General features: G+C 43.8%; 1 protein-coding gene across 1 annotated transcript in view; it reads left to right on the top strand.

Annotated features, from left to right (window-relative positions):
- The window catches only part of DLGAP5 (DLG associated protein 5), an 81,979-nt gene that overhangs the window by 2,540 nt on the left and 54,579 nt on the right, over positions 1-24,860 (top strand). Inside the window, exons 2-6 of the mRNA XM_077464411.1 lie at positions 10,355-10,599; positions 11,801-12,015; positions 14,782-14,868; positions 22,370-22,456; positions 22,867-22,957. Of these exons, the coding sequence (XP_077320537.1) occupies positions 10,368-10,599; positions 11,801-12,015; positions 14,782-14,868; positions 22,370-22,456; positions 22,867-22,957 (712 nt within the window). The 5' untranslated portion in view covers positions 10,355-10,367. The remainder of the gene's footprint in view (positions 1-10,354; positions 10,600-11,800; positions 12,016-14,781; positions 14,869-22,369; positions 22,457-22,866; positions 22,958-24,860) is intronic.

Raw genomic sequence — 24,860 nt, 5'->3', positions numbered from 1 at the left:
AGAGCGTTCCTGAAAGTGAGGCTTGAAGGGATGATGTCACTGGCGGTGTGGTGGATGGTCTATGTGGACAGCTTTACCCCAGATGTGCCTGTTTTAATCATCAGCCATGTGAGTTGCTAAATGATGTACTTTCATTAAAGGGGTTGTAAAGGTGTAAACATTTTCACGTTAATGCATTTAATTAATCTCCCCCCCCCCCCCTCTTCTTACCTGACCCCTTGAAAGTCCCGCGCTCACCTCTGGCATCCTCTTCGTTGCTCAGCCTGGCCGTTGATTGGCTAGAGTGGATGGATTGAAAGCAGCGCAGCCATTGACTCTTGCTGCTGTCAATCACATCCGATGATGCGGCGGGGCTGATACAGTGAGCGGCTATAGACGCCGGCTGTAACACGGAAGCGCGCCCGCAAGTACTTTCTCGCCATGCGAGGGAGCTCGCATGAAGTTGCGGAGTCCTTGCGGGAAGGAGCCGAGACAGCTGCCGTAGAACCCCATAAGAGCAGGTTCAGGGCCACTCTGCGAAACGAGCTGCACAGTGGAGGTAGGTATAACATGTTTGTTATTTAAAAAAAATAAATAAAAAAATTCCCTTTACATCCCATTTTAAATGTAACCATATTGCTACACTTAGATGCCTCTCTTCTCTTTTATACTCAGTCGTGATGTGACTTCACTTTTGTCAAGTCAAAACTTAAAAAAATATATATTTTCATAGTCTTGGAAAACATTCTCACCAAGTTACTCTCAAACTAAGGCATACATACGTTATATGGTATTAAAGTATTGGGACACCTGCTTACACCCACATAAACTTTAATGACATCCCAGACTTAGTCCGTAGGGTTCAATATTGAGTGTGCCCACCTTTTGCAGCTATAACAGCTTCAAGTCTGTCCACATTATTGTGATATTTTTTGGAATAGGTATTGGCCTAAACTGATTACAAAACAAAATTTCTTCAAAACATTTTCAGAATTGTTGGTGTGTTTTTTTTTATTTTCTGTGGGAAAAAAAAAAAACCTCAGAGGTGATCAAATGGCACCAAAAGAAAGCTCTATTTGTGGGGATAAGAAAGGGGTAATATGTCACTGGTCCCCCAAAAGTGTAATTTGGGTTCAGATTTGTCTGCCGCAATGTCGCAGTCCTGCTAAAAAAAAAAAAATCAGAGCTCAGCCATTACTAGTACAACAATTAAGTCCATAAATCTATCCCATAGTTAGTAGATGAGAACTTTTGCGCAAACCAATCAATATATGCCTATAGAGAGAGAGAGAGAGCTATATATTTAATAATTTTTTCAGGCTAAACTGATGACTAAATGTGAGGGTTTTTTTTTTCAAAAATTGTCGCTCTTTTTATAGCGCAAAAAACAGAGGTGATAAAACCACCAAAAAGTCTGTGTGAAAAAACGGACGTCCATTTTATTTAGATACAGCGTTGCACGACTGTCAGTTAAATTGCAGCACCGTATCACAAAAAAAAGGCCTGGTCATTAACCACTTAAGCCCCGGATGATTTTGCTGGCTTAAGACCGGACTACTCTTTGTGATTTAGGCACTGCGTCACTTTAACTGACAATTGCGCGGTCGTGCGACGTGGCTCCCAAACAAAATTGACGTCATTTTATTTTTCCCCAGAAATAGAGCTTTCTTTTGGTGGTATTTGATCACCCCTGCGTTTTTTTTTTGCGCTATAAACAAAAATAGAGCGACGATTTTGAAAAAAATGCTTTTTTTTTTTTTTTTTTTTACCTTTTGTTATAATATCCCCCAAAAATATATTTAAAAAAAACTTTTTTTTTTTTTTCCCTCAGTTTAGGCCGATACGTATTCTTCTACATATTGTTGTTTAAAAAAATTGCAATAAGCGATTGGTTTGCGCAAAAGTTATAGCGTTTACAAAATAGGGGATAGTTTTTTATGGCATTTTAACTTTTTTTTTTTTTTAATGGCGGCGACTGCGACATTATGGCGGACACATCGGACATTTTTGACACATTTTTGGGACCATTGTCATTTATACAGCAATCAGTGCTATACAAATGCAGTGATTCCTGTGTAAATGACACTGGCAGTGAAGGGGTTAACCAGTGGGTGGCAGTGTATGGGGCTTAAGGCTTCATGCACACGAGACGCAGATGCAAACGCTGCTGGACACATGTTGAAACCGGCGTTTAGAAACGCGCGTTTTGCCGCGATTTTTACCGCGATTTAGCGGCGTTTTACCGCGTTTGCGTCTAGAAGCGTTTAGTTAAGCTAACATCATAGACCCTCCCCAGCTCAAAAATTAACTATTTCAGCAATTTTGTGAGACCAGAGTGAGTAGCAGCAGCTGTGAGAGCTGCAGTGTACTTGTATTTAGCGTGTCACTTGCCATGTCATCTGCCACAAGTTGTGGATTGTCCACTTGCCACATCACTTGCCACCTGCCATGTCACTTGCCACAAGCTGTGGATTGTCCACTTGCCACGTCACTTGCCACGTCACTTGCCACAAGATGTGGATTGTCCACGTGCCACATCACCTGCCACGTCACCTGCTACAAGTTGTGGATTGTCCACTTGCCACGTCACTTGCCACAAGTTTTGGATTGTCCACTTGCCACGTCACTTGCCACAAGTTTTGGATTGTCCACTTGCCACGTCACTTGCCACAAGTTTTGGATTGTCCACTTGCCACGTCACTTGCCACAAGTTTTGGATTGTCCACTTGCCACGTCACTTGCCACAAGTTTTGGATTGTCCACTTGCCACGTCACTTGCCACGTCAGCTGCCACGTCACTTGCCACAAGATGTGGATTGTCCACTTGTCACATCACCTGCCACATCACCTGCCACATCACCTGCCACATCACCTGCCACATCACCTGCCACGTGACCTGCCACAAGTTGTGGATTGTCCACTTGCCACGTCACTTGCCACCTGCCATGTCACTTGCCACAAGTTGTGGATTGTCCACTTGCCACGTCACTTGCCACCTGCCATGTCACTTGCCACAAGTTGTGGATTGTCCACTTGCAATTGCAATTGTTTAAAATATTTTTCTAATGGTTTTTCATCATTTGCAATCATTTTTGAGATTTTTAATGTAAAAAAAAAAGGTCACCTTTAAAAACGCATATAAACGCAAACGCGGCTAAACGCGGTAGCGGCGTTTTGCCGCGTTTTGCATCTGAAACGTGGAAATTTTTGCTTCTGAACGCATTTTTTTGCTTCTTGAAAAACGAGATTAAACGCAACTGCATAAAAACGGAATAAAACGAGACTGTGTGCATGGACACATAGGATAACATTGAATGAGTTCAGGGGCAGTTGAAAAAACTGTCCAACTGCATCTGAACGCGCGTTTAACTGCGTCTCGTGTGCATGAGGCCTAAGTGTTCCTAGGGATGTGTTACTAACTGGGGGGGGTTGGGCTTTCATTTAGTGAACACTGATCTCTGCTCCAATCACATGGAGCAGAGATCAGCGTCACTTGTTGCTAGGCAGAATGGGGAGATGCTGTTTACAATGGCATCTTCTCGTTCAGCCGCCTCGCGAGACAATCACGGGTATGCCCGTGGCGATCGAGTCCACGGGACCCGCGACCGGACTCGTGGGGGTCCTGACCGGCAAGCGCTGGCGCGCTCGTGATGGCAGGGCGGCATTTAAAACTGGACATAACTGTACGCCAGTATGCCTGCCCATGCCATTTTGCCGACGTACATCGGTGTGCGCCGGTCGTGAACTCGTTAAGCAGCCAAATCTTCCGATATGTAAGCGGTTAAGCATTACATCTAGCCACACAAAATGGTGTATATTTAACAATTATTATGATGATGTAGAAGGGAATAGACATGTCCTGTAGCCAGATTACTTTAACCACTTCCCGACCAGCGCACGACGATGTACGTCGACAGAATGGCACGGGCAGGCATATTGGCGTACAGGTATGTCCAATATTCGATGCCGCTCCCGCGCTGGTTGGGACCCCCGTGAGTCCGGTCGCGGGACCCGCGGACTCGATCGCCGCGGGCATCCCCGCGATCGTCTCACGGAGCGGCCGAATAGAGCAAATGCTGTGTAAACACCATTTGTCTATTCTGCCTAGCAACTAGTGACGCTGATCTCTGCTCCATGTGATTGGAGCAGAGATCAGTGTTCACTAAATGAAAGCCCAACCCCCCCACAGTTAGTAACACACCCCTAGGAACACTTAATCCCTACACTGCCACCCACTGGTTAACCCCTTCACTGCCAGTGTCATTTACACAGGAATCACTGCATTTATATAGCAGTGATTACTGTATAAATGACAATGGTCCCAAAAATGTGTCAAAAATGTCCGATGGGTCCCCCACAATGTCGCAGTCACAATAAAAATCGCTGATCGCCGCCATTACTAGTAAAAAAAAAAATAATAAAAAATTAATAAAAATGCTAGAAAACTATCCCTATTTTGTAAACGCTATAACTTTTGCGCAAACCAATCAATAATCGCTTATTGCGATATATTTTTTTTTTACCAAAAATATGTAGAAGAATACGTATCGGCCTAAACTGAGGGAAAAAAATGTTTTTTTATATATTTTTGGGGGATATTTATTATAACAAAAAGTAAAAAATAATGCGTTTTTTTCAAAATTGTCGCTCTATTTTTGTTTATAGCACAAAAAATAAAAACCGCAGGGGTGATCAAATACCACCAAAAGAAAGCTCTATTTGTGGGAAAAAAAGGACGTCAATTTTGTTTGGGAGCCACGTCGCACGACCGCGCAATTGTCAGTTAAAGCGACGCAGTGCCGAATCGCAAAAAGTGGTCTGGTCTTTGACCAGCAAATTGGTCCGGTCTGAAAGTGGTTAAACATTTTAGTCTTGTTGATCCTGGAGCCCCTGTGTGTGTCTCTGCTCTCCTTGGGACAAACCCCCACCTCCAAAGAACTTAGAATGTGAGACCACATTTTTGGACTTTCAGGGGATGAGGAGAGTGACTAATAATATACGTGTGGTGTTAACCCTGCAGGTTGGTGTGTTGGTTAATTATATACTTATGTTAATCTGGCAACAGATCATTGTATGTATATTGGAATCTGTGAAATCTTGTGGTGGAAATTAATGAGTGTTAATTGAACAAATTACATTTAAATAAGTGATTGTAATGGAATCGGTTAAATATTGAGTGGATGGTGTAGAAAATGAATAAGTGTAAATTCAATTTTAATGAATATTTGTGATGGAATTTACATATGTGAGAGACATACTGGAAAATAAATTACTGTAAAAAAATTTTTAATGAGCTTAATTTTAAAAAGAGAAAGGCCCCTTTCACACCGACGTCCCGTTCAGGCCCGCCTGTCAGTTTTTTAGGCGGACCTGAACGGGTGCTCCATAGAGGTCTATGGAGCGTCGGATGTCAGCGGTGACATGTCCGCTGACATCCGACCCGCTCCGATCCGAAAAAGTGTGACGGAGGAAAAAGCTATTTTTCCATCCGTCTGCGGATCGGATCGGGTGACGACGGGCACTGCGGTCCGTCGTCATCCGATCTCCCATAGGGGAGAGCGGCGCTGTGACAGGTCCGTCCCTGCGCAGTGTGCAGAGACGGACTGGTCATCTCCCTGCTCAGCGGGGATCGGCGGAGTGATCCCCGCTGAGCAAACGGACATCCACGGGGCGGATCAGAACTGATCCGCCCCGTGTGAAAGGACCCAAAAGCTTAAACAAATTGTGGTAGTTTGACTGTTAAGTTGAGTATAAAAAGTTAGTGTGATGTGGTGCCGAAACCACCAATTGCTTATATTGCAAGGAAAAACCCCAAGTAATTACCTTAGGTTGTATAGGAGTTAATCATGACATGCAGTGGAAGTTGTAAAACAAATCTATAGTGCGGATGAAATGCCACAAACTAATTCTAAGCGTCCGTATCTGTATGAAAATTAAATCAGAAAGGAGTTTGTGTTATTCATTCAAAAGCATGAAGATTTTCAAGTAGTTTGGCACATCCCACTCAAGACACTTGCTTGATAATGATATACTACTAGGGATGAGCTTCAAGTTTTCAGTTGAACTCATGTTCGACTCAGACATTGCCTGTTCGTTGAACAGTGAACAATTTGGGGTGTTCACGGCACATCCGAAAAGCCACGGAACACCCTGTACAAGTCTATGGGAGAAATCTAAAGTGCCACTTTTTAAAGGCTAATATGTAAGTTATTGTCCTAAAAGGTGTTTGGGGACCTGTGTCCTGCCCCAGGGGACATGGATCAATGCAAAAACAGTTTTAAAAACTGAAATTTTTTTCAGGAGCAGTGATTTTAATAATGATTAAAGTAAAACAATAAAAGTGTAATATTCCTTTAAATTTCGTACCTGGGGGGTGTCTATAGTATGCCTGTGAAGGGGCGCATGTTTCCCGTGCTGCTCACCTGCGTAACAGAATCCTGTTCTTCATTATAAGTAGGGATGCACCGGAATTTCGGCCGCCGAAACATATCGGTCGAAAATTGTGTTTTTGGCAAATTGCTGTAAGGAAAATCTTGCCGATTAATGGGGGCGGGGCCTGGGCCTCTGTCCTCCCTCCTCCTGCCTGACAGTGCGGTGATCTCCGTGTGTCACGGAGCTGTACATTGAATTGCCTAGGCGGCTGCAGTAACAGTCCTGCCTCCAGTGACAGGCGGTACACTGATCCAATGGCGGGACATTGAATCAGCGTGACATGATTACAGGAGGCGGTACATTGTTACTACAGCCGCCCGGGCAATTCAATGTACAGCTCCGTGACACACGGAGTCGGAGATCACCGATTTGATCCGGGCATGGGTAAGGCTGCATGAGTGGGAAAGAGTGTGCCCAGGGCAAGCATTGCAGAGTTTTGTCCGCAGTTAAATCATACGTTTTTTTGTGCCCACAGTGCTGCTGCATCCAAAATAGTCATTTGTTTGCCTCTGAAACTATCTACCTCTGGCCACTTGTGTGAATGTAGCCATGCTATATAAAACCAGGTCACAGGACAAAGGCTGTACTCCCTTTATTGACCATATAAAAAATAATAATCTTGATTTTTGACCCAGCTAGGTTTTTATCGCCATGTGATAGAATGGGGAAGGGTTAAGTTATTGCTAGTAGAGGTAACGATATGATCATTCCCAATAGAAGTCTGTTGTAACAGAACCAGGTAGCTTGCTTGGGCCAGTTCACACCAGATGCAGTTCTGTGTGTTGTTGAAAAAAAAAAAATGCATGCACAGTGTTTTCCATGTATTCCAATGGCTCTAGTTCACACAATGCAGTCAGTTTCCGCACCCAAAACTGACTGCATGGTGTGAACTAAAGCCATTGGAATACATGGAAAGCACTGTGCATGTATTTTTATCAGGCAGGCTGCATCTGAGGGGAACTGGTGAGGCTGCTTTGATCTCCTATACCATGTTAGCAGTCTCTAGCCATCTCCTGTACCATGTTAGCACTCTCTGACCATCTTATGTATGAAAATATTTTTTTAAAACAGTCATTTTCGTTATCGGTGCTGTTTCGGTTTTCGGACTAGTGTATTTTTCATTTTCGGTATTGGTTTTGGCACCAAAAAACCCACTCGGCACACCCCTATTTATAAGCCAAAAAATCACAAGGGGTTTATTTATTTCTAGCTTTGTGCAGCTCCAATTCCAAGAAAACATGCCCCAATGGTCTAAAGAGAGAAGCTGTGTCAGTCGGATTACAGAGAAAATCAGATTTTTTTTTTTTGTACTTGCGGTAAAATCCTTTTCTCTGTAATTCACGGACCGATACAGCACCCGCCCCTCATATTTTTCTTTACATTATACTGCTTGTTGACGTACTGAGGCTGCAGTAGCATGCTGAGGGGTTGTTACCTAAGGGACCACCCCTTGGGCGGAACTAGAAAGTTCTAGTTTTATTATCACATGTTAACATGTAATGCCTAGTCCTCTCCTGAAGGTGGCATAACAACCCAATGGTCTAAAGAGAGAAGCTGTGTCAGTTGGTGAATTGCAGAGAAAAGGATTTTACGTTGAGTACAAAAAATCCTTTTTTTTTTTTTTTTCCCCATATGCATTAAGCATCAGAGGTTTCTGCGATTTGCAGTCAGAGACGAGCACTACCAATTTGTAGCTCTCCCTTTTTGGCCTGGCATTGGCATTGAGGGTCCTCACCAAGGTGCTAGCCCCTAACCTGGATGACCGCCTCCTGAGAGCAGCTTCCGCCTCAGAATTAAGGGAGGATGTGGCAATCACTATGCAAACTCTTCGGGAATTTGGTTGGGTACTGAACCTGCAGAAGTCGGTGTTGGTGCTGACTCAATGCCTGGAGTATCTGGGCCTGCTTCTGGACTCATAGGTGAGTCTTTCTCTCTTCGGACAAGCTGCCGGGGAAGTTGTTGTCCCCGCAGGTGGTTGCCGCTGTTTGTTTGTTTTTTTTTTTTTTGTTTTTTTTTTGTTTTTTTCATGCGAGTCCTGGTTCTCATGGTAGTCACTTTCGAGGCAGTACCGTATGCTCAATTCCACATGAGTCTTGCAAAAGGAGATCCTGTCCAAATGGGACAAATCACTGTTGTCCTTGGATTGTCAAATTCGAATGAGCCAGCTAGTCAGGGTTTTCCTGCTCTGGTTGCTGAGGTCGCCAGCCCTTCAGTCTGGGAAGTCGTTCCTTCCTCTTAATTGGACGGTTATCACAGTGGACGCTAGCCTGATCGGTTGGGGGGGGGTGGAGTTTGGAGCGTACAGTCAGCCCAGAAAGAATCCCGCCTGCCGTTCATCGTGCTGGAACTTCGTTGCTAAGGGTCTGTCGGATTCGGTAATGTCCACTATCAGGAGGGCACAGAAGTTCTCTCCTCTGAAGATTTATCATACGTGGAAGGCCTACATCTCCATGTGTGAGGAGATGGGGTGGCGTCAGTGCACGTACTCGATTTTTCCAGGATCCTGCTGTTTTTTGCAGCGAGGAGTGTATCAGAAACTTGTCTTGAGCACCATCAAGGGCCAGATATCAGCTTTGGCTGTCTCTCTCTCCTTCTTTTTTTTTTTTTTTTAACTCTCCAGTGACCCTTGGAGACTCATTCAATGGTGGGTAAGTTTGTTCAGGGGGTTTGGCATGTGGTCCCTCCGGTTAGACCACTGCTACCTCCATGGGATTTGAATCTGGTGCTCTCGTACTTCAGAAACCGCCTTTTTTGAAAACATTAGGGAGATTCTCTTATTGACACTCTCGGAAAGTAGTCATTCTAGTGGCTATTACATCTGCCAGGAGGTTTTATGAGTTGACGGCCTTGTCTTGCAAGTCTCCCTACTTGATTCTCCACAAGGATGAAGCATTGCGGCATCCACAGCCTTCATTTCTGCTAAAGGTGGTTTCGGCCCTTCATCTAAATGAGGGCAATGTGCTTCCGTCCTTGGCCGTCACACCCCAAAGAGGTGGCTCTGCATTCCTAGGACGTGGTTGTATCTGTGTATAGCTCCTTTTCCGAGGTCCAACTCGCTGTTGGTATCAGTGGCTGGTCCGAAGAAGGGACTGGTGGTCTCGGCCACCATTTCTTGGTGGATCAGACAGCTTGTGGTTCAGACTTATGACATAAGGAGGCGGGCACCTCCCTTTCCTGTTAAGGCACATTCTACCAGGACAATTGGTGCCCCTTTTGGGCTTTCCGACATCAAGCATGTGGCGACCTGGTTGTCCGTTTACACTTTAACAATTTTACAAGGTTTATGCGGGGGGCGCATGTTCGGATGCTTGCTTTGTCCGCAAGGTTTTGCAGGCGGCTGTTTAAGGTTGCATCTCCTCCGTTGAGGAGCAGTGGTTAAGGGTGGAGTTATTTTCTTGCTGTTCCCTCCCCCCATTTCTTTGACACCGCTTGGGGACATCCCTAAGGTCAAGCTGAAGATGCTGTGTCTGTCAATGAACGAAAGAGAAAATAGGATTTTTCTACTCACCATAAAATATTTTTCTCTGAAGTTCATTGACCAACACAGTACCCACCTCTCCTATTTGTACTGCTTTTGACGAACTGAGCTGCTGGAAGCCGTGTGAGGCGTTTACAGCCAGTAGGACCGCCCCCTGGGCGGTACTGTGCAAGTGTTGTGGTTTGTAACACTTTCCACCTAGCCCTCTCTTAAAGGGGCAATATAACCCTAAGGTTAAGATGAAGCTGTGTCCGTCAATGAACTTCGGAGAAAAGGATTTTACAGGGAGTACAAAAATCCTATAAATTATTTCTATATATTACATTTTGTATCGCTAGTTTGCAAAGCGCTAACATTGACTCGATTTGCCTATGCCAACTTTTTAATTGATCTACAAAGGTGTAGTTCTGCTAAGTGGTTAACTTTTTTTTATATTTTGTGTAATGTGACCTTTTTCTCTTCTAGGTGGCAAGCAATCATGGATACTAAATCTCAGTTTGTTGGACGTTATAAAAAAGACCTGAGTATAGACCACTTAAGAGCGAAAGTTGCCAGACGCAAATCCATCAGGCAGAAGGAGAACAGAGATATAGAGTTCCGGAAGAGCAGAGGTCTGGCACTGATGGATTCAAATGTTTCATTTGGGAGAGAGCAGGACCTGCCAGTGCTAGATGAGGTCAATGAGACAAAGGTGTCCATGGATAAAACTGGTAAGATGTGATTGACAACTAATGTATATTTTGAGATCTACAGATGTCATTTTCTTTTCCATTGAGTACAACAGTCTTTAAAAATTGCTCTACTTCCTACAGGTAAATTGGACACTGGCAAATGGTAGACCTTCCCGTGATAACCTCACCTGCTAGAAGCATGCGTGTGCGTGCGTGTGGGGGGGGGGGGGGGGGGGGGGGGTTGTCCCAGGAAGATATAAAAACACATATTAATTTTTTTCCTAGCTCTTCTATGAACCCTAACCTGTGATTTATTCAATAAAACCTCACCTGTCCCTTGATTTCTGTAATTTTACACTAATCAAAACAGGATATGATTCTGATGGGGTACATACCCCATACACTAAACCGAGCCTAAATAAGGGTTAATTGCACTCGCAAATGACAAAATGTTACAGAATGTCTTATTACAAATATACCAGAACACTTTTTAACCCTCCGCCATTAAAGCAGAGCTCCAGGCTCCTTCCAAAAAAAAATTAAAGTCAGCAGCTACAAATACTGTAGCTGCTGACTTTTAATATTAGGATACTTGCCTGTCCACGAATCTAGTAGTGTTTTCATACGAGCTGATTTTTCTATCTGCTGTCGGGTGCTGCCGCTGCCATCTCGGCTTGTTCCATACTGCTCATGTGCAAAGCACGCTGCGCTTTGTGAATGTTACAGAGGAGCTCGCAGCAGCCAAGTCAGCCGGGAGTGGTTACCTGCCACGTGTTTGCGTGGGGGGGAGCCCAATAACCGCAAATCATTACCTCCTGTAGACCTGCACGAATGTCATGATGTTTTTGTATTGTTAGGCAATGTTGTCTGTTTTTAGATGGGGGTTATATGTATTATAAATGTGGTGTGTGGTGGTTTTTTATTTATTTATTTATTTTTTTTTTTTTTTTTTTTTTTTTTTTTTTGTGTGGTTACAAAATTGTTCTGGTATTTTTGTAGTAATATAGCTTGAGCTTTTTCTATAGTTCATGTCTGAATAGGTGTACATTCTTATTTGAACCTATGACACATCTGTCTCCTGCTACCTCCTAAGGCTGAGAATTGAGTGATCAAACACCACTGACTGCTCGGTTATCAACCTTCACTGAGCCCAAAAAAAAAAAAAAAAAACTAATATATAATTTTTTTTTTTCTTTAGTCTTGTTTTTAAATGCCTAATATTTTATTTTCAATACTACAGCAGTCCCTGGTAAAAGGAAAGAAAACATTAACTCTGGGCGCCAGGTACTTCTGAAGCGCTATTTGGAAGAAAAAGAAATAAGGAAACTTAAGGAACAGAGAGAAAAAGCAAACAAAGCAGTCTTCAAATGCGGTCTATACAAGCCTGAAAATCCATTTATTCCAGTCTTCCACCCCACAGCCCAGCATGCTTTCAAAGTTAAAACAAAAGAAAAGGTTAGTTTTTAGTAATAACAATCTGGTAGTGGCTGTGCAGGTTTTGTCATTGGGTGTTAGATTGAATTTGTGAGTTGTCTGCAAGGTCCACTGGGGGGGACGTGTGTCTTATTAGCATGTTGTACAGGGTGGCTTTGATTTAAATCACTAGTAAAAAGGCTTGATTTACATCATTTTTAAAGAGCAACTATCATCTCTGTCCTGCAGCAGGTTCTCCTCTGCCCTGCTGTTGACTCAGACAGTCCCATTCACTTCACTTTAATGGGGCAACTGGTGATCTGGTAGTCTACTATAAGGTGAGGGATGTGGCGGCAGCAGTTGAGGGAATGCCTGCTAACAGGCGCTGCCATCATGGAACTGAAATGACAGGTGCTCTTTAAATGTAAGGCCTTATTCTTGCTAGCAGTTGGCCTTCATTGCATTTGCAAATATTGAAGATTCTTTTTAGTTAGCATAAGCTGTCAGCTTAGTAAAACAGCGATATCTGAATCGATTCAATCATACAGTTTTTGGTGTACGTGGACTTGCAAAACAATGAAAAAAGGAATATTCCTGAACTTTGTTTTATCTCAGTTACTGTGACATTGTGAAAGCATCAATGCAATACATGTTATCTCAGCTTGCAGAGCTTGGATTCATTGAGTTTACCAGAAAATGAATGCCGAATATACTGCCTCATGTTGCATAACTAAGCTCCACTTCATGCTGAATAAATTAAGTTTATTAATGTATCTTAGTTTTTATATTCAGAATTTTAAGAGTGGTAAATATAAACTAGCTATGTTTGGGGAACAAAAATCTCTAATCCACTCTTAGATTAAGGTTATGTTTCCATTATTGCATTCCATATTTCCATTATTATTATTTTTTACCGCTACTTTAAGCAATGCCTGTGCAAGTCCCATCAAAGTGGTAGCAAAGTAGTGCAGGGACTACTTTTTGAAGTGGCTGTGTCTTGAAGTCGCACAGATATCAACGGTACTCATTGAAAATCGTGGGGTGTGACTTGTCATGCGACTTTTCAGTCCCAAATCGCATGACGTTGCACTAATGGAAACCTAGCCTAACACAAGTGAAATATATCCTGCATATGCTATTAGAGGTTCGATCTGGTACATATAATCAGACTCAGATCAACTTTTTATTTAAATTTTTTTATTTTTTATTTAAATTTTTTTATTTTTTATTTAAAGAACATTTCCAAAAAAAAAGACCTAAAATGCTGTTTCACAGGTTTTCAGACAGGTTTGTAATATGAACTACTGATTCCTTTGTCATTGATACAAGCTACCTGCACCTGCTGTCACGTATGCTGGCCGTACAACTTTTCCTTCAAATTCAATTTAAGAACATTCAATGTCCTAATCATTAGTGGGGTCAAATTAACATTTTGTTTTGATCACAGTGATGGTTAAATTCAAAGGAGCAAACCAGAAAACTACACTGATCGCTTAAATTTTCAGTTAGAAATTACATTTAATTTTATAACTTGAATTTTGAAAGCAGGTGAAGCTTTTGAATGACATTCCTCGAATGTACAATCAATATTTGTACAAATATATTCTTGTCTGAAAATTGAATACGTGTATGGCGAACATACTACAATTTAGTAGCAGCAACTAATGCAGTTGGTAAAAACCAATTTTTTTTTTTTTTTTTTTTTTTTTTTAATTGTATAAAAACAGCAGATAATCGCTACTAGAAGGGGTTAATTTATACTGTGTAAAACATATCTATCTCTGATTTGGGGGGGGGGGGTTAAATCGTAGAGTGCCCTTATAGCAGTGATGGCGAACCTGTGGAACGCGTGCCACACCTGGCGTGCAGAGCCATCTCTGTGGGCACCCATGAAAGTCCAGGTTTGCGGCGGTTAGAGAACGGCAGCGTTAAGGTGCAGGAAGCTATCTGCACGAGTGAGTGGGCAGCCCCACAGCCTCTGTGTGGTAGGTTACAGGCCTTGAGAGCATGGGAGGGAGAGAAGAGCTTCACCGCCTCCCTGATGGCCAAAGAGGTGAGCAGTGGGCACATCATCCTCTGTGCCTTCTGGAGCCTCGACTCCTCAAACGCCCTCTTCAACAGAGAGGCATGGAGAACAGGCTGACTGGGGGCCCGGAAGACTAGAACAGGTGGGAGGTGCTGGATGGAGCAGAGAGCTCCCCAAAATCAAGCACGGAGACTGGCATGGAAGGTACCGGACAAAATCCTACACAGACTACTTGCAGACAAAGACTGGGGCAGAGCAGGGACTGCAGATAGGGGTCTCTGGTTCTCTCGTTTCAGTTTGGGTACTGAGGCTCAAAAAGGTTCACTATCGCTGCCCTATAGCAAGGCCTTCTGCCCTGGAATACTTGTCCCCATGAGGCCTTGCTCCTTTCACATTCGCAAGTTCTCAGGAACTTACTGACATGTATGAATGATGTACTGTGCTATAGCTCTGCACAATTGTTAAAAAAAATTGTGATCTCGATTCAACCCCCCCCCCCCCCCCCCCCGACGATCTCTATTAATAATGATCTGTAAACGCATAATGCTTTCTGTATGCTAAGGAATCGTTTATAAAAATAGTTGACAACTATGTTCATAATCCTAATATGTTGATTAGTTGTTTCAGCCTTAATGCACAGTATATTTTGCCTATTTTGTTAAACTTCCAAGTGAAAAGGCCTCTCCAGTGATGTCATGATTTTGCTGCTGTAATGGCCAGCTTTCTGATATGAATTGGGACCTATTAGTGGCTAATTGGTATCCTTTAATTTATTTTATTAGACTGTGCCACCTGCTGTGACCAGAGTTACCAGACCAGCAGCCAAAATAGATGCTCCAGTTTCTTCTACTCGAGCTCGGCCTCTACAGGTAGGTTCTGTGGAGGGAAGGTTTTTATTGAACGTATTAAATAGTTTACAATGCACAAGCCATACATTTACTCAGCAGTGACAGTTAAACAGTCAAGTTGACGTTGCAGTTGGTACATATCCAAACCTATTGACAAACGTTTGTTCACTTCCACACTGCCCCCTCATGGACACAAATCACTTCATGCATGGGTCAAATAGATGGCATGTTCACCCCTAAGGACAATGTAGAAGTCTAGATAGCACCAATTCTCTGGGACTTAGTCCAGGTGTATCCAGCCAGCATGACCATAGTTTTTCAAACCCACCCCGGGCATCTCTTGTGCTGGTAGATATACGGTTCCCCATATGTGTAATCCAGGAAGTGGTAGGCGAGGTTGACTTCCATCCCATTAAAAGTTTTCTGGCTTGAAATGGTGCCCTAGAGAATGTGATAAAAGCAGTTCCTTCAGGGGTCACGTCCTCCAGGACCCCTAGTATACAACTTATTGGGTCTATGGGTACTTTTTTTTTTTTTTTTGAAATACTTGATTGTGTTACAACCACCTCGCACCAGTAGCAGTGGAACTTCGGTCCGCGCTACAGGAGATGTATGAGATCCCTGTTGTGTTGTCTGCACCGACAACACAAAGGATCCACCAGTCTTCACATTTTTATGCAGTTTTGTCAGGGTGTAGTGTGCTCTTAGTATAATATAGATTTGGGGACATTTTTTGTGCCACATTCAGAGAGCAGGTGGTTATGGACTGCAGGGCCTCCTCTCACTGATCTCCTGTAATTTGCCCCAGGTCTCTCTCCCACAAAGACAGTACCCTACTGGGGTGTGTTCGTAAGTGATGTGTTAGTAGCTTTAAAATCGAATCCCTTTTAGTTTCAGTGCTGGGTTGCAGCACGTGGAAAAAGGGAGTGGGTGACAGTGCCCACTCTCCATCTCCCTGGGCAGCTTTATAATACAGCTAAAGGTTTGGGACTGCCAACCCTCCACTGTCTTTAAAGTGCTGCAACTGCTCCAGTTTAACCCTGGGAGGAGCTTAGTGTTCCATAGTAACCGCCGGAAAAGGGTGTTTACCACTCTAAAGTTTAAGATATATCGCAATGGGCATGTTGTGGAGGAAATGCAGCAGCTGGGGCATGCCTTATTGGCATTGAGTGAGGGAGAGAAGAGCCCTGTGATCCCCCATTGTCTGCTTACAGTTGCATGTTAAGTCTCTCATAAGGTTGGTAGCCGTTGACTTTTGTGGCATAAAGCAAAGTTTATCTGGGTGGATATTAGAGGATACTATCCCATTAACCCTAAGTGCCCAGGAGCTTTGCAAGGGTTTTCACATCACTCTGCAGCAGTGAAATGGGTCTGTAAGAGCCTGGGTCAACTGGGTCCCTCGCTGGCTTAAGCAACATCGCATTTGCTCTGGCCATGGAGGCAGGGTGTCTACCCTCATCAAAAGATACATTGAATACCTCCAACCATTTTGGCAGTATTAGTTTGCCAAATTGAGTTTATACTTTCATGAGAAGGCCGTCCTCCCCGGGTGCTTTTACAAGTGGAAAAAGAGCAGACCTCCACCTGTAGTTCCTCCAATGTCAACGGAGCATCTAGTTGTTTAGCTTTAGGGTAAATAGTGGACATATAATTTGGCTAGGTCCTCATCAGAGTAGGCCTCCCTCAACCCATATAGATCTAAATGGAAGGATGCCAGCTCGAATATGATGGCCTCAGGAGAATTGACCACCCTGCCACTGGAGGTGTAAATGGCACCAATGGCTGGGGACTGTTGGTATCAAGCAATTTTGTTAAGTAGGCGGTCTGCCTTCTCCCCCAAAAAACACTTGCACTCTGGACAACCCGAGATCCTCCGCTGCAATGTATCTCAGTTGGGTTAGTCACATAGGTCAATTCCAGCTGTCTCACCTGCTCCAGCTGAGCAGAGGAGTTTTGCTTAACAATTTGTATTTCAGTGATCAATACACCCCTACGGTATGCTTGGAAGGTCCCCCATTTCTGCAAACTGTTGGGGTACTGCCGGTGCATCAGGAAGAAGTCCCCAATCTGAGAGAAAATCCGTTCCTGCGATGTAAATGGTTTGAGCCAAAAGGCATTGAGCTTCCATGGGGCTCGGAGTAAAGAATTGGGCGGTTGGGTTATCGGCCTTGAAGCCAATGGGGAATGGTCAGATAATCCCCCATGGGAAATATTCTACCCTGGAGGTGTAGTTTACCATCTTAGGGGTGCCCACACAAAGATCAATACGTGACTAGGAACCATGGGTTTTGGAGAATTGTTGTCTGGGTTGCGAATTTGCCATATGTCCGTCCATCCCACCTATGCTAGTAAGCGACTAAGAGCAGTGCCCTGGCCTTCCTTAGGCCCCATTCACACCTGTGTGTAGTCTTTTCAGGCAGAAAGTAGCATGTTTTTTGTCACGCTTTTGGAACAGGTCAAAAGGTCACCAATGTTAAAAAGCAGAAAAACGCCCATATCTGCCAAAAAAAAAAAGTTCTTGAGCTTCAGGCGTTTTGGAGCTTCTGGCTTCAGGCATTTTGAAGTGGAGATGATCAATACCAGAGTATAAGGTTTGTTCGCCAGGTATGACAGCAGCAACTGTAACACCTCCCGAGAAAACGGGTCATGAAAGCTAGAATCATGGTAATTGTATACAGCTTACAGTACAGAAATACATATCTGAGATATCAATTAGAGTCCAACGCCTGATAGGCCAGCGCCTTGTGTATTAGTACACTCACCCCACTGTGAAAATGCAGAGTGAGTGATGGGCTTTCCTAACCCAGGCACATAGTAATAACCTAACAGTATCCCCCTCAAGGTGGGTCTCTTGCAGGCCAATAATGGTTGGATGTAATTGATGCATACATGTAGAAATCATGTTCATTCATTCCCCCCCCCAAATTCCATGATATATGTGTAGAAGACATGGCTAACATATACATATAGTTGCGAAAGTGTCTCGGGTATAGGCAGTGTTCTGGTAAAGCAACAGCATCTTGTTTGTGTACAATCTGGTGCAGGTTCATGGACAGTGCATCAAACATAGTGTAATTCTTGAGTAAAGTGCACATTGGAAAGGTATCTGGACTATAAGGTAGTTCATCTTGTGCAACTGCGCAGCAGAGAATACTGACTGCCAAATGTAGCAGTGGCATTCAGCCTGTGGCCCATATACCGCCAACTGGGCGTAGCTAAGGCCTCCCAAACAATGTAGGGCTCGATCAGTAATGGCCCTCCTCGTGCCAACAGGGCAGAAAAACTCAAACCATAACAGGCAAAGCAACAGTACAGGTGTCGTACACAGTAGCATTTCACTTGTACGCACGTGCCATTGTGTTTAAGAAAAATTGCGATTTCATGGATTTTCACTCGCTGAGGGTGGGTACCATGTACAGGCCGCCTTGGGGAAAAATTTATATTGTAGGGGTAGTTGGACTCTCTTCATGCCGTAGAGGAATTCCAAAGCTTCAACCTTCGCCGTCTTTGCAGCCCCTTCAGCGTAGATCTTTCTGCTTTCTGATCCAGCTACATTGCAGCATTTTTAAGGGACTGATTCTGACCTCTGGCTGTAAGGCATAGCTTGGCCGGAAATGTCATCCCATAGGATAGCTGTAGCCTTTGCAATCGCTTTTTTACTTCTGCGAATTTCGATCTCCTGTGTTGAATTTCTGCTGAGGTCAGGGCATAAGGGATTATTCTGGTGCTTTTGTATTGTACAACCTCCCAGGTCTTTGTAGTTTAGGAGTCTGGCTGGCATCTATCTGGGAGGGTTACCTGGTGGTACCCTGTTGGCCTGCTCCACCATTTAGATTGGAGAAAAGGCCTCTTTACCAAACACTTCTTACAACCAGCCTTCAATAAATGCAGTGGGGGGTCTCTGCCCTCCACTTTTTCAGGGAGCCCCACAATGCAGACATTGTTGAGTCTGTGGCAGTTCTAAATGTCATCTGTTCTATTGATGGCCTGATATGCTTGCTGTGCTTCCATTCTCGCATCCCGGTTCATATGGGGCATCTGGTGTGCATTGTCATTTACAGCAGTGGTTCTCTCCCTGATCTTCTGAATGTCCTGCGAAGGAGGGACACTGTCTTCTTCAGCCTCCAAACTTTAATTTCAAATCATCCACAGAGGCAGTGCATCTGTATACAGCATGTAGTATTTCACTGGGTGTGGGGGGCTATCCTCCGATGGCATATTAGACAAGTCGGGCATGGGAGCAGTGTCAAGCTTGTCTGCCTTCTCCCTGTCCAGAAGTCTGGGGCTCTTCATTCAAGACTGCTGAAAAACGGTATTCTGTCAAATTGGAATAAGAAGGTCCAGGATTTGGACTTTCCAATGTGCTTATCCCCCCCCCCCAGGTGAGTCAGCCTCAATTGGTGGTTTGATATACAGCAATCTTCAACAGGGAAGATCATTTCTACCAATATCCTGGAAAGTGGTAATAACAGATGCCAGCCCTCTAAGCTGGGAGCAGTCCTGGAAGAAGCATCTGTCCAAGGCAAGTGGTCCAAGTCAGAGGACCTTGCTCAACAATATTCATGAAATTCGGGCACTAAGTCTGGCCTGTAGGCTCCGACTACGGAATCGGAATTGTCCTGTCGGGATTCATCACAGTTCTACATCAATCACCAAAGGTGCACAAAGTCATGCAGCCCAAAGGGAGGTGAATTGTTATATCTTGGGCAGAAAGTAACATCCCTTGCGTATCGGTGATTTTTCATTCCAGGCATACAGAATTAGAAGGTGGACTACTTGAGTCGCCAGCCATTGTTTCCAGGAGGTCCATTCACCCTGACATTTTTCTGTCCATGTCAAAAATGGGGTGTTCCGGACGTGGATCTGTTCATGTCCAGATTCAACGACCAGGTTGACAACTTTGTGTCAAGGACGAGGGATCCGCTGGCATGCATAAGACTCCTCGGTCTTTCCATGGGATCAGTTTTCACCAATCTATGCGTCCCCTCTGGTTCTGCTGCTTCCACACCTTTTCGCGAGACCAAGCAAGAAGGGAAGGGGATGATTCTGGTGGCCCAGGAGATCTTGGTTTGCTGAGATCGTAAAGAAGTTATTGGTAGGGGACCCTTGGACCCTGCCACTGTGGCCAGACCTTCTCGCGCAGGTCCGTTATTCCATCCTATCTTACAAACGCGAATTTAACGGTTTGGCTATTCTAAAGGACCATGGGCTGTCACCTTCAGTAGTTTCTACTTTGGTTAATGCTAGGAAGCCGGCCTCCAGAGTTGTAAAAAACAAACCAAAAAAGTTGTAGTGAGAGCAGTCGAGGCCTATCAGAAGCGACTGTTCAGATACGGAAAAGTGTTTTTGTGGAGCTACCAGGAGGTCTTAGGAAAGGGCAGATGGCGTCTAAATTAACTTTTTTAATGTTGATTTATTATTCAGGCTTGCAGTTTGAAGAAAAGGTTTTCTCCTTTATAGTGCGCTTTACCAGGGCAGTAAGCTCTTCATGGGCGGTGCATTACCAAGCCTTTGACTCAGAAAAGGTCGCTACTTGGTCATCTATACATACATTCACTAATTTCTATCAGGTGAATGTAAGACGGCAAGAGGATGCCACTTTTGGCACCGTGTACTGCAGGCAGCAGTATAGGTCCTCGCATCTGGCGATTTGCGTTTTTATTTGTGTCTCCCTCCCCTCCAGTAGGCATTGCTTTAAGACATTCTCTTAGTAATTACTATGAGCCCTCTGTGTCCGTGATGTACGATAAGAAAATAGGATTTTATAACTGGTTAACTGTGAAATCCTTTTCTTGGTTTACATCACGGGACACAGAGCTCCCCACCCAACTTGTGGGACACTTATTGCTTTGCTACAAAAACTGAGGTACTCTCTGTAGGGGGAGGGGTTATATAGGGAGGAAACTTCATGTCCTAATTGATTACACCAGTGTCCAGCACCTGAAGGTGAGATATAACCCACTTAGTAATTACTATGAGCCTCTGTGTCCTGTGATGTATTCAAAGAAAAGGATTTTAAAGGGAAGTTGTTATGAATAATCAAATAGGATTTTTATAAGGGCCGGTTCACACAGCAGGCGAGGCGAGGCGACTCCGACTTGCCTCGCCGCGGCCTCAGCGGCGACTTGCAAATGACTTCTGTATAGAAGTCAATGCAAGTCGCCCCGAGGTCGCCCAAAAGTAGTACAGGAACCTTTTTTCTGAGTCGGAGCCGCGCCTCCTCTCAGAACGGTTCCATTGTACAGAACGGGGGCGACTTGCGAGGGCGAGGCGAGTCGTGTCGCCTCGCATCGCCCGCTGTGTGAACCGGCTCTAAGGAGAAGGTGGTATTACAGCCTCATCCTAAATTCCTACCCAAAGGTAGTGACAGGTTTTCATTTAAACCAGGATATTGTCCTACCTACTGTGTGTTTTTTTTTGTTTTGTTTTTTGTTTTTTTTGTTTTTTTTTTCCCTTCCTTCCCAGAACCTCAGTCTATGGAAGAGAGGTCATTATATTCTCTTGATGTAGTGAGATCGGTCAAAGTATATTTAAAGGTGACCCTTCGGATCCGCAAAACATGTTTTGTTTGTATTGCCAGACTGTCCTAAAAGAGGATAGGCTGCGTCAAAATCTACTATGTTTAAAATGGATTTGTCAAGTGATTGTTCAGGCTTAATGGTTTAAAGAGGAAAATTCCTCCATTTCCATGTTAAAGCGCACTCCACAAGGGGCTGTTAGTGCTTTTTGGCAGTGCTTCAGCAAGCCTCCATGGCTCAGATCTGCAAGTCCGCAACTTGGTCTTCAGTCCATAAATTTACCAGATTCTATCACCACGATTTAAAATTATGAGTGTATTGCCTTTGGGTGCAGTGTACTCCAAGCTGCAGTATGAGTCCTCTAATCTCTTAATGCCCTAATTTTTGTTGCATCTCCCTCCCTTCAGTTGCCATTGCTATGGGAGATCCCATGTAGTAACTATGGCTCTGTGTCCCGTGATGTACGATAATACAATAGGATTTTTTATAACTGCTTACCCGTAATCCTTTTCTTTGAAGTACATCACAGAGACGGAGGTCCCTCCTTTTGGTTTACATGTGTTGCTGGCTACAAAACAGGTACTCCCAGTAGTGGGAGGAGTTATATAGGGAGGGCACTTATGTCTTGGGGCATGCCAGTGTCCATCACCCGAAGGTGGCCTATAACTCCATAACTACTATGGCTCTGTGTCCCATGATGTACTAAAAAGAAATAAAAAAAATAAGGATTTTACAGGTAAGCTTTTATAAAAGTCCTATTTTTCCTATATTGGCAGACTTTCCTACAAAAAGGTCTCTCCAGTGATGCGATTTTTATTATTTTATTTTTTTTCTCCTTGTCACCATTTACAGTTTCACCTTCAGGTGATGAGATTATATATTATAATTTTTAGCTGCAGTAATGACTAACTTGCTGATATGGATGGGATCCATTGGTGATTGACTGGTATCCTTTGAAATTACTTATTTTAATTTTATGGGGTTTATTTATTTTTTTGTTTAAGACTATGCCACCTGCTGTGACTAGAGTTACCAGATCGGCAGCCAAAATAGAAGCTCCTGGTCATAAACCTCTTTCTCGGCCTGCACACGTAAGTTATAGGGTATTTTTATGGTGTGTGGCGTCCTCCCCTCCTTCTTTCTTCCTTTCTTCCTTCTTCCTTCTTTCTTCTTTCTTCTTCTTTCTTTCTTCTTTCTTTCTTCTTTCTTCTTCTTTCTTCTTCTTTCTTCTTCTTCTTTCTTTCTTCTTTCTTCTTCTTTCTTCTTCTTTCTTCTTCTTTCTTCTTCTTCTTTCTTCTTCTTTCTTCTTTCTTTCTTCTTTCTTTCTTCTTTCTTCTTTCTTTCTTCTTTCTTTCTCTTTCTTTCTTCTTTCTTTCTTCTTTCTTCTTCTTTCTTCTTTCTTCTTTCTTCTTTCTTCTTTCTTCTTTCTTCTTTCTTCTTTCTTCTTTCTTCTTTCTTCTTTTTTTTTCCCCTTCATACTCAGTTTTGCTCATTGTTGCAGGTTCCTGTAGAAAACAAAATCTCTGACCAAATTGCTTCAAAGGGACGTGGACAAAAGTCTGCCCCGAAAAAGAATGAGAAGGAAAACAAAGGTAATGGGCGATGGCTGGTTCCTCGGGTGTTTGGTGTTTCTTTATTTTTTTTGTCATTATTCAATCACTTGGGACAAAAAATAAATAAAAAATAAAAAGTTTACAAAAAGTTGTCACTAAATGATATATTGCTCACACATGCCATAGTTCTATGTGGAATTGCACCCCAAAATATATTCTGCTGCTTCTCCTGAGGTACGAGGATACCACATATGTGGGACTTTTTGGGAGTCTAGCTGCGTACGGCACCCCGAAAACCAATCACTGCCTTTAGGATTTCTAAGGGTGCAAATTTTTTGATTTCACTCCTCACTACCGATCACAGTTCGAAGGCCATAAAATGCCAAAATGGCACAAACCCCCCCCCCCCCCCCCCCCCCCAAATGAACCCATTTTGGAAAGTAGACACCCCAAGCTATTACTGAGAGGCATGTTGAGTCCATGAAATATTTTATATTTTGCCACAAGTTGCAGGAATATTACTATATATATATATATATATATATATATATTTTTTTTTTTTTGCACAAAGTTGTCACTAAATGATATATTGCTCACACATGCTATGGGCATAAGTCAAATTACACCCCAAAATAAATTCTGCTGCTTCTCCCGAGTACGGGGATACCATATGTGGGGGACTTTTTGGGAGCCTAGCCACGTACGGGACCCCGAAAACCAAGCACTGCCTTCCGGATTTAAATATAAAATGCTACCAAAAAAAACTGTTAGCGATCGCAGGGATCAGGCCTGACTCTGTGATCGCTGCAGTTATGTGTTTAGTGTTTTGTAAGTGACAGTGATCGATACTGCACTTGGGTGGGCTGGGCGGAGGGGGAAAACGCAGGTGCTAGCAGGTATCTGGGCTGATCCTGCTAACAATGCGTTTTTTTTGGAACCCTAAACTGCTGGGGACGCTAGTATAGATCTGATCAGATCAGATATTGATCTGTTGAGATTTCTATACCACTACGGGAGGTGTATGCTCTGCGCGTGGGTGTTAGCGCTACTGGCACTAACCTAGTGCTGCTTGGGGCGATGCAGACCCTGACCCTAAAACCTAATTGATATCACCTGCCGGGTGATCAGGGGGTTAAACCTTTATTGGGTAATAAATGGTGGGTGCCCTGATGCTATAAAAAGCAAACTAACCAGAGTCACCCGTAACACTTACAGTGATCACTGGTGAAAGGGTTAACTAGGGGCAATCAGGGGGTTCAAATTTTTATTAGGTAGTATATGGGGGTCCCTGGCGCTATATAAAAACCTGACTGGGAACCTAAATAACTAACTGGCTAACTAGCGTCACCAGTGACGCTTATACTGTGATCGCTGGTGAAAGGGTTAACTAGGGGCAATCGGGGGGGGGGGGGGCGGGGCGGGGGGTTAAAACCATTCTTGGGTAGTATATGGGGGTACCTAGCGCTATAAAAACCTGGCGGTGAACCTTATAAAATAACTAGCTACTTAGCGGCACCAGTGACACTAATGCAGCGATCAGAAAAACGATCGCTTAGTGACACTGGCAAAAGGGGGTGAAAGGGTTAACTCTAGGGGCAATCAGGGGGTTAAACCTTTATTGGGGGGTGGTAGGGGGCTACCCTGGACCGAACACTAACTGCCCTGACACTGAATGCAGTGATCAGTAAATAAATGATCACTGCAATCAGTGACACTGTGACTGGGGGGGGTTTGTGTGCCTACATGTCAGTGTAGTGTTGGTGCACACTTACTTTCAGTGTTCTGCTCGTAGTCCGGTCAAAAAGACCGCCCCGAGGAGAATGACATCACTTCCTCCCTGCCTGTGTTTACTATACACAGCGGGAGGAAGCTTCTCATTCGCCAGGAGCGATCGTGAGGGGGTGGCCAGAAACCAACGGCCATCCCCTCATCCCTTATCGCT

This window comes from Lithobates pipiens, unplaced genomic scaffold (assembly GCF_037356315.1).
Source record: "Lithobates pipiens isolate NorthernLeopardFrog02 unplaced genomic scaffold, aLitPip1_a1.2 Scaffold_30, whole genome shotgun sequence".
Taxonomy (NCBI): domain Eukaryota; kingdom Metazoa; phylum Chordata; class Amphibia; order Anura; family Ranidae; genus Lithobates; species Lithobates pipiens.
Note: the sequence above shows the minus strand (reverse complement) of the source record. Positions and strands in the feature narration are given on the sequence as shown.